Genomic DNA, 17,094 nt, shown 5'->3' on the forward strand with positions numbered 1-17,094 from the left:
AGTGAGAGAAAGGGGTGGGGGGCACAGCTGTCGAGACTGATTTGCCTTCATATTATCTGAGCACAGATGTCCTCTCACTCTCTCACTCTGAGGCTGTTTATCTTCCTCCTGCACACAAATGTAAAATTACACATTGGTGTTACACTGGATATTAACTTATTTATATCACTATTGCTTTAAAACTGCAATCATCTCCTTCTTTGTATATTTTTTTTTAATCTGCCAATCTTGCTCATTTGAGGTTTAAACTATCTTCTCCCAGCAAACCAATTAAGTGTTTCATAAGAGGCTCATCACCTTTTCACACATATCACTGATGATTAGCCTTCTGGGAAAACTTCGACAGAGTAGTCTCCTGGATAGATTTAGTCGGTCTGTCAACAGGCATCAGTGGAAGGAGGCTGAGACCCATGCCAAATGTTACCTCTCTATTTCAGTACAGAGGCACATCTGCCAAACACCGTTATTGAACTGGCACCACCAGAGCGTAACCTAGCCGCCCCCCCCTCCACAACTATTAAAGGTGCATGGTTAAGTAATATTAATGTCATATTCAATCAATCATTATTACCTGAGGGGGGAAAATCCTGTTTAAGGTGTAGAAGAATTAGCCATTTTTAGCTTTGGAAATGTCAGGATATCCCGCTTTAAAAATGTGTGTAACAATAAGGCTCCTTCTCTGCCTGTCAAAATATTTTGCCTTTTGTCCTGAAGAATGTGTAGTTTTAAGGAGCTGTACCTCAAAAGTCCTGTCACTGCTGACACATTGGGAAAGGCAATGTCTCCACCTATAGGGGCAAATGTGTCACTGCAAGTCTTTGTTGCCAGTGCATTTGTTGAGCACAATAAGAATGTGTTCCTGAAACCATGTTTACTGAAAAAGAAAGTTGCAGAAGTATTTTTGTAAACGTGATGAATTTGGGCTTCCATCAGCAAATTAAGTTACTGAACAATCTTCGTATTGGGGAGTAACAAACCTATCTTTAGCGCATTGTTTGATCAAATTAATATTTTTCATTTGATTCTTTTTAATGAATTTGTATGGTTTTGTATTTGTTTTCTGTGTAAGCAACACGTTGTGGTGTTTATAGGTGAATAAGCCTGTGAGGTGGTGTGGTAAGTACTCTAACCTTACTCTTAATGTGGCCTTAACATGTTACTCCTGGTGTATGGTGGATTTTCTGCAGGTATCTCAATATCCGGTGTTACAGTCCAACATGATTTGTGTGTAATTTGGTGATTCTAAGGCCCTGTCCACACAACAACGCTGTTTCATATATCGTTTGGGGTTTTTTTGGCCGACCATCCACATGGTGCGGCTTTTCCGGGTGAAGAAACGTGAAAACTCTTGTCTCGTCGTTGACGGAGAGGACGGGCAAGACTCACGTTTGCTGAAAACAATGTCATCGCCCCACCTCTCGTCCCGTGACGTCACTTAACAACAGCAACAATGTTGGACTTACATGCTCCGGTTGTGCAGAAGAAGCGACTGATGCTCTTTGGTTTAATAAAGTTAGATGATATGACGGACTTCTCGAGTTCTCAGTTTTTTCCACGCTACCTCTTCTTCTGCTTTTGATTTTCTGGCGGCGTTACGTTTCAGCGCCACCTGCCGGCCTGGCGGCATATGTACTGCGTCAGAGTTGTTTTGTGTGGACTTCTAAATTTACTGCACTCATGCCCTGTGGACAGGAAACTTTTTAAGAACGTGGGGAGAAAAAAAATAGTTCTGTTCTGTTGCTCATGGTCAGCTGGTAGTATGAAGTGGTGTAACAGAGAGATCATTTCTCATAGTATGTACAGTACACACTCACTTTCATATTACAGTCTTTGGTTTTTGAAAACTGTAGAAGACGAGGAAAAAAAAGCAGGAGACAAGCATGTTAAGGAAGCTTAAGTTTGTAAATGGTATGTATTTGTGAGTTTGGAGTACAATACAATAAAACAAGAATACAAACATCAAAAAAAGAATAGAAAAACAGACAATCTTTGACAGTTTTTATACATTCTTATAATACAGTGTAGAGTATTATTATTGCTGAAGATTAACATTGGGGTATTGTAATTTCATCTCTGTACTGACAGACTGTTATTTCGTTAAAATCTGAGAGGGGGCATAAAACACAATTATGGAAGGACATCACCATGAGAACAAAATATAGCCCATCCAAAACACAGAGTTATACAGGTGTCAAGTGCAACACCAATTTCCTCTGCTTTTCGTCATTTGTTCTGCTTTTGTTCTGCTTTGGGTAATTAAACTGTGCCGTGAGGCTGTCAGTAACAAATGCAGTGCTACAAAATAACTCAAGGAAATACAGGAAGATGATTACAAGATGATGTCTGATACATGGATACAAATGGTGAGCAGAGTGGAATGCTTGTTATATGTGTGGATCAAAAAGAAGAGCATATACTATAAAAAAATCTGCTTGTTTTCTTAGAAGGAATGCAAGTTTGTGATCATTTGTCATTTTCATCTGATCACTCCCACCAACACTTCTACTGTATCTCAAAAGCAAAATAAGTTATTTTGGTCCAGAAAAAGGTCTTCGCTACTTTATCCAAGGAAATGAGGCCGGGTAATTTCTACATACTTGTGAGAAGATTTTTGTTTTTCTCCAAAAAACATCAAAATAGAGAGTCACACTTTTTCTTTGTGCTCTCGAACAAAACAGGGAGTCATGTTTTTTTTTTTTTTCTTCTTCTTTCTTTTTTACACCTACAAAATAGAGAGTACAAAGTTTCAGTGGGAGGATAAAGGTAAAAACATGCATAAACGCACGGGGAGATGGCGTCCCTGAGTGTGTGTGTGTGTGTGTGTGTGTGTGTGTGTGTGTGTGTGTGTGTGTGTGTGTGTGTGTGTGTGTGTGTGTGTGTGTGTGTGTGTGTGTGTGTGTGTGTGTGTGTGTCTCAGGCTGCCTATATGGTTTCAACATAATTAGCCGGGAATAAGCCTTGGCGGCCGTCTTTGCTCCACCCCCTCCACCAGGCTTTGTCCACCGTCTCCACATCCTTGATGATGTCACCTGGCTCAAAGGAGATCTCGGACTCGTCCTCTGCGGGAACCACAAGGCAGCATGGTGAAGACCGCCATAATCACGGCGCAATTATTGCAAATGGAGCCACTTTACGTGCACATGTGTGGCGATTATCCTCTAAATGGCAGCTTACCTGCTTGGTAGTCATACAGAGCTCGGACGCACAATTGCCGCTCAGCTAAACCCTGAGGTGGAGAGGAAAATTGAGGGAGAGAAAAAAGCTAAAATCATTAAATTCATTTCTTGTTTAACCGAGATTCACACGCCCGAACAAAAGGATGACTCACTTTACCAAAAACCTGAAAGTATATCGATAACTTTTCTGTGGATCCTATGAACTTTAATTAAAGGAAAACATGGAAAGTTTCCTCGTTACTGTGAGCAGATCACCTTAAAACGACTGGAATTATTAGTAAACAAGTGTCTCCGAGTTAAATTACCGCGTTATTGTGAACCAAACATCGCAGTGTATGTCTAATAAACAGCTTGTCATGTTGTTGGGTTTTTTTTTATTGCTCTTCACAGTTCATTTTGAATCTCACATGCACCGTTCTGACTCGGGGATTAATTCGCCGTCACCACGTACACAATATGCCCTTATTAGAGTAATGTTTGCTGAAGACTGCCGTACGCAAATGTTTCACTGAAATATTGAAGTTCTGATGGGGTTCAGTGTGGGAGAAATATTATTGCAATTTATTTTATTTTTTTTGGTCTATTTGTGGAATTTGTTGACACTAAGGAAAATTAAAAACAGCACCTGTTCTTTAAAAGATATTCCTCAGCAGGCCGGAGACACAACCATATTCCGAACTTCATGATCCCCAAAGTTCCATCACATTCGCCGCACATTTCGAGACAAGTTTTATCCGTTCATTTAACTTTCGTTAACACTTTCCATCTTGGAGTACAGGATTTCTGTGGAAGGTCTAATATACGGCTCTGTGTACATCACACACCTCTTCTCCATTTTCGGAGATTTGCTGGTCTTGCTCCTCTGCGAAGTCGTCCTCCTCTGCGGCGCCGTGAAGATCGTAGCAGCCCGTCAGCTCGGATGTGCTCAGCTCTGTGTCAGAGGGGCTTAAAGACCGCACTGGGGAAGAGCGGGATGAAATAGAGTCATCACGACCCAATCAAATAACAAAGACACTGCCGTTATACGTCTAAATCAAGGGTGCCAAACTCTTTTCGTGGTTTCCGGGCTGCATAGTGTTCAGTTCAACCCTAATAGGGAGGCATCAGTGAAATTATAACATTACAATCTTTAAATTAAACCATGTTTACTTCCTATATGAGCTCGAGTGCAGTACCGCAGTCTCACAACCAAGGTTTTAACTGTTTTAGCGAAAAGCGGTTTGAGCACATTCTGAATATCTGTTATAAAAATGCTTGAGAATTGTTTTCAACGTGCAACTTGACTGCTTCTGTGCCACAGTGATTATTCACTGACTGACAGTCTGTTGGCAAAAGCATGCACGTTTCTCACCCACACCTATAGACTCGACGTCGATGTCATTGTAGGTGTTAGATTGCTTTCGCTGGACGAGCTATTGAGTTCCGGGTCTTAGTGTAACGTTATGTTTCCCGATCCCCAGTGGACAGGTTCGGGCTCGCAGTTGCTGTTATTGAAAAGTTGCAGTCGATGTTTTCTTTGTCATTTTTACACTTTTTAAAGTCCTTTTGTAGGGCTGTGTGTTTGACACCCCTGATCTAAACAATGTTTATTAAGATCGTTTGAACTGATTTGTAGGCAAACCTATGCCATTCTGCTTGTCTGTGTCATCTCCATTCAAAATCCCGTTGGTTGACAGGATTACGGTCTCATGTTTGATTTCTTGGCAAATCAGCTCCGCCTCTGAAATTGTAATAATAAAAAAAATGTTATTGACAGTTTTTGGGAATATTGCTTTTGGGGAATCTACAGAACAGGATGTACAATGATTTGTGACAGGGTAACAGTAATGATCAACACAGACCATTTCAAATAACAAGGTGCAAGAACACAGGGTCTACCTGTGAGCGCTGACTCCTCCCTGTCTGAATCTTCGGCGGACTCAGCAGTGACCTGACAGTCCTCTGACTGGTCATCCTCATCTTCATTCACCTCCTCTTCATCCCGCGTCATCTCCACTGGTTCCTCGGGTGACGCAGGCTCTGTGTCCTCTCCTAATGTTTCCACTTCACCATCCTCCCGTTCCTTATTTTCTTCATCCTCTTTGACCTCCTCTTGTTCCTCCTCCTCTTCCTCAGGTTCTGTGGCAACAGGACAAAGCTCGGCTCGTGTTTCATGGTGCTCCTCCTCGTCCTCCTCTTCGTCCTCCTCCACCAGGACAGCCTGTACCTTGTATCCCACGTCTGAGACCAGCTCAGTGTGCACGCGGCTGACTGTGTTGAGGTCTGCGGATTGGAAGGATGACACAATTATAGCGTCGCACAAAAGACAAAGACAAAACACTGTAATTGCCGAGCTGACAGGGCGAAGGCTGTAAATTGACGCAAACACCAATTTCTCAGGGAATTCAACAAGTTTAGCCTGAAATGACAAACCATAAGTGGTTGCTTTCCCATAGCATGAATGAGCCATAGCAGTGTGTGTACTTTATACACTCTGAAGTATGTGGACTAGTTTAGTAATAAGAGTTCTCAAAGTTAATTAGGATTGTAAATACTGTTTTAATACACTATGTTTGATGTCAACAACAACAAAAATCATTGTGACAAATTGACAATCAAGTGATGTTATCTTCCTCACATCGCATCAAGAGAACATTAATATACATCCTCGTCTTCTCTTCTGCACATTGCTTCAATAAGACATTGTTTATTAGCAGTTTGATTGGGTTTTTGCGTCATACCTGTGATAGATTGTGGATTCCCGGGAAGAGGAGCAGTTGGAGCCTGTGGGGGAAACTCAAGCTCAAAGCGGCTTTGGATGTTGGAAGGCAAATCAGCCAAGGTCTCTGACTGTACTTCAGAGAGGGTGTTTTTTACTAAACTGGGAGAGAAAGAGGCCAAAAGAGTGGGGGAGGCTGGAGGAGCAGAGGGTTCGGCGGGCGACGTAGCCCTGGGCTCATCTTGGCTGTTCGATTGTGTGAAGCTGAGCAGGCCTGGAAGAGGCGCGGCGGGGCGAGGAGGTGATGTCGGCGGCGAAATGGGGGCTCTGGGCCCTTGTGGAGAGGTAACCGGGCGGAAATCGAGGCTCATCGGAGGAGACATGGCACGGAAACTGGGAGACGGAGGAGCACGGGAGAAGGGAGAAACCAGGGGAGAGCTGCGGGGGGAGGAAGCGGAGCTTTCTTCTGCTTTGGAGAAGATGAAGGCTGTATCTGTCAAGCTGCGCTGGTATCGTCTGAATGGTTTACCTAGAAAGAAAAGACACCTGTTTGTTAGTACAAAACATAAAACAAAACAAAACAAGCCTTAGACTACATGTACTACCCCTCCAGAGCCTGTGTGTTGTTTTTTTTTGTTTTGTTTTGTTTGTTTAGTTTTGTTTTAATGAGCTTGTCTGGTCCTTCATGTGAATATATAAACAACAGTTGCGGTTGAAGTTCATACCAGTACGGGAGGATCCAGGGCTCGTGGGACTCTGTGACGAAGCTGACAGCTGCCTGAAGAACTCCCGAGGGTTCATCGACCGCTGAGACACTAATGCTGCCGCCTCCTGCAGGTCAAGTAACGCACAGTGAAGTAGTGTTAGTTGTGTAAATTCCACCAACATCCTGCATTGTAATCACCTCAGTGTGGCCTACATTTTAGAAAAGTTTAGAATTTAAAGCAATACTGATATATATATATATATATCATATACATGTATACATGACTGAGATAATCGCTTACCGCTGCTTTCTCTATGGACTCGCTCCTTTTCAAACGGGCTCTCATATCTTCCTCGTGTTCCTTCTGTTGCTCCTCCTGTCGGTGAGTAAACGCAGCAGCAATCACATTTAGATATTGAAATATGCATTGAATAGCTTTGTTTTATTTGTTTGGATGGATGGATGGATGGACGGATGGACGGAAGACATGTGATTTAAAATATGTGCCACAATCATTAGTATCCCAATGAGTTGCTCTATTTTAGGACCTGATTGTTCCGCCGGGATTTTCACACACAGTGACATCCAGGTTTCACACAGGATGGTCAGAAAATGAGGAAAAAATGTCGCGTGAGCTTCAGTTCTCCAGGCGAACGTGTCGTGTTGATGCCAGATGTAAAAGGATGCCAGATGTAAAATGACCACACAGGCTCAAGATGACAGGAAAGTAACGGTAACTAAAATAACCTCTCATTATATCCGAGGTGTGTACGAGATTTCATGAACCTTGAAGCGGAAGGTGCTGGAGCACCAGACGGTGCCACACCTGTCAGCCAAGAACAAGAAAACTGAGGCTGCGACTCACAGCAGATAACCAAAAAATCCTGGCAATACAGGAGTGGAAAAACTTTGCTTGGATTGATGAGGCCCAAATTTCTGCAGCTATTTGGATGGCACGGTCAGAATTTGTTATAAACACGATGGAGGAATCGGAACATTCTGTCTTATATTAAGAATTTAAGCTGGTAGAGGTGGAGTAATGGTGAGGGGAATATTCTGGAGGGTTTCCCTTCACGGCCACAGTGTGCACACCCTCTCCGCACACTGGTCAAATCTATTGCATTTTCTTACTTCTTGCTTCATATTCTGGACAGTATTGCAATCACCCATGCAACTTCCACAGACAGACTTTATTCTTACTTTTTATTTTGCAATGAAGTTTTGAGCGAACAAATGCATTTTTACACGACAGTCCTGTCTCAGTTTAAAGAAACTAAACATCGGAAGTTTGTGGCACAACGAGAGGTTACCACTTTATTCTTTTCACTCACCCATCTCAGTTTCTCTTTTTTACGCATTCGTTCTTCTTCTTCTTCCTGTTTTCTTCTGTGTGACACAGAAACAAAACACTTCAAAAACATTTAATTGTCATCCAGAAGTGATTCCTTAAAACCCATTTGATTCGGTCTGTTGTTAACTGGGGTTTTTTTTTCGATCGAAACAAAGTTCAATCACTAAAGGGCACTACTGACGAGAAAAACATATTGTTCCAACCTCTGCTCCTCAATCATCTGCAGTTTCTCGTTCATTTTTCTGTCTCTCTCCTCTGCATCCTTCCGTTCCTTCAATACTCGTTCTCTCTCAAGTCGCCGTCTCTCCTCTGCTGCTCTTCTCCTCTCTTCCTCTTTCCTCTCTTCTTCCTCACGCTGGCAAGAAAACACATGAACAAAAACGGTGATATGGACGATATTAATATAATGTGATAGATGTGAACTGAAGTTACAAAGTGATTCACAAATGAAATAAATGGGAAGCATCGAGAAAAATCAAACAACATTTAAACAGTACAAAAAGATTGAATAAACAAAATATGGTTTATTATTAAGTGTAATTAGAATGAAAGTTATTTTGACAAACCTCTGCACGTGCCCAGAAAGAGTCTCTGTTTATTCTTCTCATCTCCATTGCAGCATTAGTTTTTCTGTAGTTTGTCCCCTATAAGGAAAATGGTAAAATGGACAAAATTCACAAAATGCTGAATATTTTTGCATTTTTATATTGTGCAAAAGAAGCATTTTCTGTTATATCAAGAGGCACTTTTTTGTATCTAAAGTAAAGAAACACAGGATATATTTTATCAATTGTAATAATTTAGTGAGATTGAATAAACATGCTTGAAGTGGCTCAAAAACGTGTAACTCATAACTGAAGGAGCTGCTGCTAAAGTGTGTTCAAATCTGCATGTGAAAGCCTCTGCCGCCATCTGATGGACACACGTGGCATTGCAGGAGACTCACCACCAGTTCCTCCTTGTCTGCAGACCTTGAGCTCCTTCTCACCCACTGTGAGGGAGCATGGGACTGGACTTTGCTGAGCTCAGCTCTTATGTTCTCCTCTGTCACATCTTCCACCTTCTCTGCCCTGATGAAAGCGTGAGCTTCCTGAAACACACGGAGGAGAAAAAAGGAATGGGAAGAAGAGTAAAGCAGATGTGATTTCAGTGTACTGTCCCCCCCCCCCCCCCCCCCCCCCTCGCCCTCCCAAACCCCTCGCTCACATGCACATAAGAAAATCTATACACAAGCACACAAAGTCCCCCTGGTGGTTTTCTCTTGGTCTGACTTGGAGTTATGCAAAGTTGGAGCCAAACAGTTGTGCAACTGCTTCAACTCTGAGGATTGTGAGAGAACAAAAACAGCAAACGTTTCAGTGCGAGGACAAGAATGCATTGGTTTTGGATGGTTTCAGAGAGGAGAGGCAAAGAAAGGGGGAAAAACAATACGTGAGGGTTGCAGAGAGTGAGAAAAGGGGTGTGAAAAGTTTGCATGTTTCCAAACAGAGTGAAAAACACTGTTAATCAACTTCTGGTGGTACATTTTTAAAAAAGAAACGTGTTTTTTTTTTTTAACCCATTTAGAAGCATTTTTTTTGGCAAACTTTAAAAAAAATTTAATAAAAACAAAAGGGAAGGCACAAAACCTCAAAATCCAAACAGTGTGCACCTTTTCAAAATACCAGTAGCATGAATTGTCGAGACGTGAAAAAGGAGCTACGTCCGAGCGTTCACTCCTTTTTTCTTTAAGTAAACAACACTGAACTTTAAGTGGGTCACGTTGCAAAAGTTGCTCCGTACCTGGGGTTCAAACTTCGGGGAGTACGAAGACCGAAACGTACGCGATCCGCCGGTGGAACATATACGTGGGGGTCAAACATGAGCCGAACTCATGGTGGTGTGTGTATGAACACAGGCATGTGTATGTGGAAACATTTCCATGCAGAGTAAATGTCGGGCTTGTTGACAGAGAGCCAAGTCTGGTTGAACTTCAACAGGAAACCACAGCTTTATCTGAGTGACAACTCCGACACTGACACTGGGCAGAGTGCTCACTGTGCCCTATAATACATGTCAGGGGAGTGTATAATCCATATCAATCTGGCTTTCACTGCCAACGGGATATGGAGCTGGACCAAGAGACCAGATGAGTTCTCCACACTGCTGCCAGCAACAATGGGAACAGACCACAGCGTGCAGCTGTGCAGGTCTTATAAAAGAAGACATAGAACTTCACCATTATCTAACATTTAAATTTTTTTAGATAGACAACTGTAAATAAAATATGCATTCATCTCCAATACAGGAGTTTCTGACAAAGAGTGAGGGGATTATTTTATGCCAATTTAACATGAATGGCCACTCACTGTGTTGAGAGGATCAGTTATTCAACAGGATCTCTTCACAGGGAGGTTCCTACGTCAACTCACTTGTCTTCCTTGATTTGGCGTCATAGAAAAGACTTCAAGAGAAACCTTTTAAGATATTCCTCAGCGATCACGACATACAACAACCTAGGTACGGACGTGCCCAATCTTAAACAACGTGCTGATACTGACCTAGAAATGATCACGGGAACATCTTGATACAGTGGCCCAGCGAGCTTTCACTTCATGGCGTAACTTCAGGTTTAGTGGCATTGATGACCTTGGCAATGAAGCCTCCCTAAGAGTATAAAAATATAGCCCTTCCTGGGAGGAAAAGGAGCTCAAGGTGATGTGACAGGCTGAGAGACTTTTTAGCTGTAATTGGGCTCAGCTCCACACAAACTGTCTCTCTCTGCTGTGGAGCCAAACTCCCTCATAGTCGCTCTCTCCAACTCAGGAGTAGTTCAAGAGTAAGAGGCAGTAGGAGGATGTGGGGAGACTCAAGTTTGCGCACTTAAAGTATGTCTCACTTTGAATGACAAGTTACTTAGGTTGACTATCATTATTGACAAGCTAAATTTAGATTTTTTTTTTTTTAATGCTAATTTATTACAGTTTTAATCGAAAAGCAAGAGTTAAATATAGATATGAGGGCTGATAAGACAGTGATGATGTAATACAGCACAGGCGATATTAAAAGTGCATCACGTTTCCTGAGGAGTATGACGCTTAGTTGTTTTGAGGTTTGACGGCTACTTTCTGATCATTACACTCTCTTTGTGAAAGTTATGTCATTTCACATTTTGACATTTCACAACTGACCTGTCCTGACCTGTCTTTTTAGCCAGTCCATGTCTGTATTGTCTTATTTCATATAGTTGGGCACGCAGTCACCGTGTAACCTCGGACCAGTGTTGCCACAGTTACTTAAAAAAAAGGGATTAGACTACTAATTACGAGTTACTCGGGAAAATTTCAAAAATAGTCTAACATATCTGCAGTTGTGTTGTTGTTGTTGTTGCAACATTACGGTTCAAAGATGACGTTCTGTTAGTTCCGATTCTTTTGTGTGATTTGACCGTTAGTGAGTCGGCATGTGATTGGCTGAGAGTGGAGAAGGAGGGCGGGTCAGGTGTGCCGGGGTGACGAGACTGCCTGTGAGCGTGTGAAACTCGTCTTCCTGTCCAGCGTCCTGCTACAATAGCAACGCCCAGTGACTTTGACAAGTAACCCTAATCTGATTACTGGTTTGGAAATAGCGACGTGTTAAGATTACTCGTCACTGAAAAAAGCTGTCATATGAGAGTGACGCGTTACTAATTAACGCGTTCCCTGCATCACTGCCTCTGACAAATATCTTTTGGATGCATGCTCAGGGAGAACGTGCAAACTTCACAACTGTCCATGTGTCTCACCTAAGTCTTGATTTTTTTTTCTTCTTTTTTTTTCCTTTTCCAGTCTCTTCAGTTCATATCCAGTCAGCCATCTTTAAACTTATTGTATTCCCCGTTTGTTTAGGTTGTTTCCATGGAAAAATCTCTGAAAGTGTTTTTTTTTTGTTTATGTCACTGTTTTGCTTCGTCGTTTAAGTCTGTCTACATTTGTGGCGTCCAACTCCGCGCCCTGTTTTCCTGCTCCAACACATCTGAATTTCATGGAGAAACTTCGTAATGAGCCACTTATTGCAGTCGAGAAGCAGAGACTGTGCAGGAATGTGGGCTTCGGGGACCAGAAGAGCCCACCTCGGAAGTAAAGCTTCTGATTATGTGTGAATCAGGGCGAGAAGTCAAACCTACATCTCCTGCTATACCGTTGACAAACTAGAAGTGTAACTTCGAGGTGTAAAAAAAACTTGGGAGCATCAAAGCATCGCCGACGACGGCCATATGCTGATTGGGTGCTGATTTAGCTGGTCTGCCACCAGCATGCAATGTTTTATTCCAATTTTGTGGATGTTTTCATCATTTCCGCATCCACTGCAACTTTGGTATTAACTGCACCCAACATACGTGCGCAACGCTCTTCTGACCTGCAGTCATGCTGTTAATGTCTCACTGGAAATGTTGAGCAATGGAAATATTTGCACCCTATTCACGTCTTAGTTTGTAAAAGGCAACGCCACACTATAGTCAACTTTGTAACACACCTACATTGGCTGCTACAGACTTGCCTTGACAAAACTCATAACCAGCTGTGACATGCAGTTTAACAAGACAGAGAAGAAAATGGGAAGGAGACAATAGAAAAAGATGTTTAAGGGTAATTTCACTACCAATATGTTCATATTGTATACAGAGTGACGCAGACAGGTTGTAAAGGATTCAGGAAGATTTTAGATTCTAAGCTGGGATGTAGATTAAAGCACCTTTCGACTATTCTCAGACATAAACACTGTTAGTGTGCATGTGTAGTATAGTAAGTATATACTCTACAGCTGTAGGGATATAGATACATTTATATATGAACAATGTATAATGTAATAAAAATGTAAAAAAAAAATGTTTTAACATTGTAAAGTATTTTTTTAACTTTCCATTTTTTAATTTTCTGTCAATAAATCAATGGATTTACTTTTGATGTCCTTTTAAATATGTTTCTATACTGTCTTAACAAGCAAGGTGATAGAGTTTGTAATAGATTTAAACAGACAGGCAGTGACTGTGGCCGTCACCCATTTTAACATGAAGTTTAAAACAATGGCTATAAAATCCCAATAGTAAAGAAAAAGTGAGGGTATAAACTTTAAACAGCCGCTTAAGCTTTTTGGCTGCTGTTTCTTTGTCAGTATATTATGTTATAAAAGAGCTTTTTCATTCCCGAGCCGTCTCGGCCATTTAAGAAAAGCAGTGAAGGTGATTAGAGGCAACTACGTGGCCTCTACAGGGTGTGAAAAGTGTCACGTCTGCTGGCAAAGCGAGAATGAATAAAACGGGGATTGAACAGCTATGTATCATCACCGCAGTCTTTACAGCAGGACATTTCTTCAAAATGAAATCCACATGCACGGCTATGACTCCCATTATACAGAGAAACAGTATGTTCATGTTAACGCTGAATCCAGCCTTAACCAATCTATTGGAATCTCAACCAGTGAGTAATGGAAAACCAACCATTCTTTTCCCTAATTTCTGACAGCTTACTTCCCCAAAAAAAAAAACGACTGCAAGAACAACGGCACGGGTTTAATTTCAAACGGACTGGCTCTGCTTCTTTTTCCATTGTATCTCCAGAAGCAGCTTCGCTATGACAGTAAGAAACCACATGGAATTGTCGTGATTATGACACATGTGCAGCCTACACTGTGCGAGTGTGCGTTCGTGTGTGTGTGTGTGTTTAATTATTCTCTCTCTAAAGTCAGAAATGTGGTTTGTGGGATCGTAGCTCACCTGTGGGGACAGAAATGATGGACTCAGAAAATACTGTTAAGTCATTCGTTTATGGTTACGATTGAGTCACGGCTACTGTACGTAGGTAAAGGTACTAGTTGTGACGATTAAGGTTTGAGGAGATAAGGAGATTAGGTTTACTCAAAGTCAACGATGGATTGATAAGTTATGCTTTGCAACTATCTTCATGACGAAAATTAATGTAAGTCACTGCGACGTCTTCAGAAGACGACAAAATATAACATATGGGTGCAGGCATAGGTATGTTCACGCGCCCACACACACACACACACACAGAGTTTGGGTGGTGGGTTTTCAGACGGTGGGCTCGCAAAAATCCCAGACTCCACATTCACTATTAAAAAAAGGCCAGAAAAAACAAAAAAAAACAACAAACATTCCACAGATGCTTCTGCAGTTGACTCGGCGATGCCTTTATATGGAAACTTGTAAACCTAGAGGTCACTTGTTCTGCTCCTACTTGAACTGAGACACTTAAATAAACAGTTTGATGGACACAGACGGAGAGAGGATGCTGCTCACATGATGATGGAAACAGTACTTCACACGCTGTACACATTTCGCGCCTTAAACTTAAAAATATGGATTTCAATGCAACAGAAAATGTAGTTTTTCACCCCATATTGTCGCCATTTTACCCTGGTAGCAGCATGGTAGATAGAAGAATAAACAACATCAACACGCCAACGGGACAGGAAGGGGGCTGAGGACAGGAAACGTACCAAACAATACTAAGTGAGCCATGTGTAAATATAGCTTGAGAGGGCAGAAGTTAAAGAAAATAGTGGAGAAGTGATGAGGAAAAGAGTGCCAGACATTAGTTTTCTGTGTTTTAAAGGACTATACACCTAAAATCTAAATCTATAACGCAACTTCAACCAACACCTTCGTGTTAAATCCAAACAGAAAACCTACTTTTTAACATTTTCATCGTGTTTTACAACCGACATTCGCGTCACTGATGTGGTGGTGATGTAATTCACCTTGAAGAAGGTCTTGATGTCTGGAATATGGCTGGTACATTCTGTCCTTCGGTATTCCTCCACGTTTTGGCCAAACTGCAGACAAACACAGGATGTAGGCTCTTACATTCATGTCATACCTCCCTCTGAGAAGACTAAATAAAGACGCCGGGGAAGCTGGCTGCGGAACAATAGGATTCATAACGTTGTCGCTGGTGTCCTCTTGAAGTTTGCCCATCTCTAATACATTTTAAAAAAAGGATACGGTTTGCGGAACTTTTCCTAACAGACATTCTTGTGGAACTAGAATCAGAGGGCAACTCCATCGGAATCAGCTGGAGGTTTCTTCACGTGAAAAACTAACAAACAAGCTTCTCCTTTCCTCTGACACCTATGCTTGCTCGATTTGAATGTGAAGTGCTACAAGATGGTTGTGTCATAACTGCTGATACAAAAACAAAACAGAAATGGAAATTTTTTTTTGGGGGGGGGGGCTTGTGCAACAAAAAGACAGATGATTTGAAGTCAAAAGGAAAGAATGTCACAGTAACAGTATACATGTTTGGTAGAGTTCAACCTCAAAACCAACTATTGAGTATGGTGGTGGGAATGTAAGAGGCTGTTTCAGGCACTTGGGCAACTTATAAGATAAAGTGAAACCATCTGTTTAAAGGCTGTAGATGAACCACAAGAGCACCTTTGCATAGGATAATGATTCTAAGTAGTAAAATTGTAGCGGAGTGAATCAGGAGTTATGGCATGATTAAGTTTGGACAAACTGCTTTTTTATTGCCTTGAAGGTTTGTTTGGTGGCGCAAAAAGACTAAAATAGACCCAAAATGTTTCATAAATACCAAATTGCAGAGAATGAAACGCTTACTTGACCAAATATCTCAAAATCCTTACAGTTTCCTAAATACTAACAGATTCTTATGACTGTAGCATGTGACATAAAAGGCCATCTGGTGACTCACATTTTTTTTTTCTGCTGCAGTGGCACTTACTTAAAGCAATTTACCTTATGTCAAGACTGAAGTATGTCTGTGTCAAAAGAGGACCAGAGAATATAAGTAAGCCGAGGAGCTTAGCAGCGTTTGCCAGGATAATTGGAATAAAGATTTCTCCTGTAGGATGTGTGATCTCATAAGATGTTAAACCCATTAACCTCCAGCTTTGAAGCGACTCCTCGGTCTCAAAGTGAATGTAAGTCAGTGAGATTCCATCATTTTTATACATACATTAAAAAAAAAAAATCATACTTCTGATTCTTTAAAGTGGGCTGCTGGTGGTGTGTGTGTGTGTGTCATAATATTCTCATGTCATAAAAGGAGCAAAGCCTCTGCCACCTACCCATATGATCATAGCAATCCGGGGGGCTCCCGTCTCTACACTTCCCACTTTGCACAATCCATATTGAGGCTTGGAGATGTGAAACTTGCCTGCCAGCTCTGCCACACCACCCACTGTCAGAAAACAGACAGACAGAGACAAAGTGGAGGGAACAAAGGTGGGATTATTATTTCGATGAGCATATTTTCGTAGAAATCTTTCAATGCATTGGGATGTGCGATGTTGTGTTAGTCAAAGGTCACAAAGCCAAGGTGTATACTTTACCTCCTGAGTCAGCCAGTTTAAGCTTGTTGGAAACTCCATCATATGTAAATAATGCCCTGTGAACACACAGACACACACACACACAGCTAGTGAGATAAAAAAAAAAAAACAAACACACACACACATTCTGAACACTGACTGATAGCATTTCTAGAATAAGCACCTTACGTAAGTCTTGTGTACACACGAAAAAGGACATTTGAGAACACTTTCTCGATGCAGGCTTGTGGACGTGGACAGCGGCATTTTCAGTGTGTTCAGTCTTTTGTTTGCGCACAGAGGACATGTACAGATGTTTTACTGCCCAGAACAAGCATCCTCACTACACATACATGAAAAATAAAATGTCTCAGTACACGCTAAAACAGGAAGACGTGCATTCAGATTGTTTTTCAAACAGATAAGATTGTGAATAAGAAATAATTGCAATGGAGTTGGGGGTGTTTTTTTTGTACATTTTACAGGTAAAAACCTGTCCCACCTCACCCTTCAGTCAGTTTACTGTTGCTGTGGTAACTCAACAATTGTCTGTGTTTTTTAATGACATAGGTGAGTCGCAATTTTGCTGCTCGATCAGCAGCGCAGCGATGGATTGGGATGTGGATGCACAGGATTTCTATTTGCTCTGCTGCACAATCTCCCAGACTGATACAGGTGGCTTCATGGTCAACCATAGAGAAACAAAGTAAAAGACGAGCAGGAGGACCAACTGTGTCGGACACGTTGTCCTGGATGTTATGCAAAGCACTCGGTCTGTATCCTAAACCATATCCATATGCGATTTGATACGGCACGCTCCGAACGTAATCTTGATTCATGTGCGCGTTTGAGG

General features: G+C 41.7%; 1 protein-coding gene across 2 annotated transcripts in view; it reads right to left on the minus strand.

Annotated features, from left to right (window-relative positions):
- Positions 1–1,885: 1,885 nt before the first annotated feature.
- Positions 1,886–17,094, minus strand: part of LOC308112228 (uncharacterized protein) — a 32,729-nt gene continuing 17,520 nt past the window's right edge. For both annotated transcript variants that reach the window (XM_080467574.1, XM_080467575.1), the window contains exons 3-17: positions 16,263–16,318; positions 15,999–16,111; positions 14,670–14,744; positions 8,878–9,021; positions 8,498–8,575; positions 8,135–8,286; positions 7,912–7,966; positions 6,882–6,956; positions 6,600–6,705; positions 5,897–6,403; positions 5,055–5,438; positions 4,798–4,896; positions 4,001–4,134; positions 3,175–3,226; positions 1,886–3,059 (exon numbers count right to left, since the gene is read on the minus strand). In XM_080467574.1, the coding sequence (XP_080323700.1) occupies positions 2,923–3,059; positions 3,175–3,226; positions 4,001–4,134; positions 4,798–4,896; positions 5,055–5,438; positions 5,897–6,403; positions 6,600–6,705; positions 6,882–6,956; positions 7,912–7,966; positions 8,135–8,286; positions 8,498–8,575; positions 8,878–9,021; positions 14,670–14,744; positions 15,999–16,111; positions 16,263–16,318 (2,167 nt within the window). In that variant the 3' untranslated portion in view covers positions 1,886–2,922. The remainder of the gene's footprint in view (positions 3,060–3,174; positions 3,227–4,000; positions 4,135–4,797; positions 4,897–5,054; positions 5,439–5,896; positions 6,404–6,599; positions 6,706–6,881; positions 6,957–7,911; positions 7,967–8,134; positions 8,287–8,497; positions 8,576–8,877; positions 9,022–14,669; positions 14,745–15,998; positions 16,112–16,262; positions 16,319–17,094) is intronic.

This window comes from Lipophrys pholis, assembly GCF_963383615.2.
Source record: "Lipophrys pholis genome assembly, chromosome: 7".
Classification (NCBI taxonomy): Eukaryota; Metazoa; Chordata; class Actinopteri; order Blenniiformes; family Blenniidae; genus Lipophrys; species Lipophrys pholis.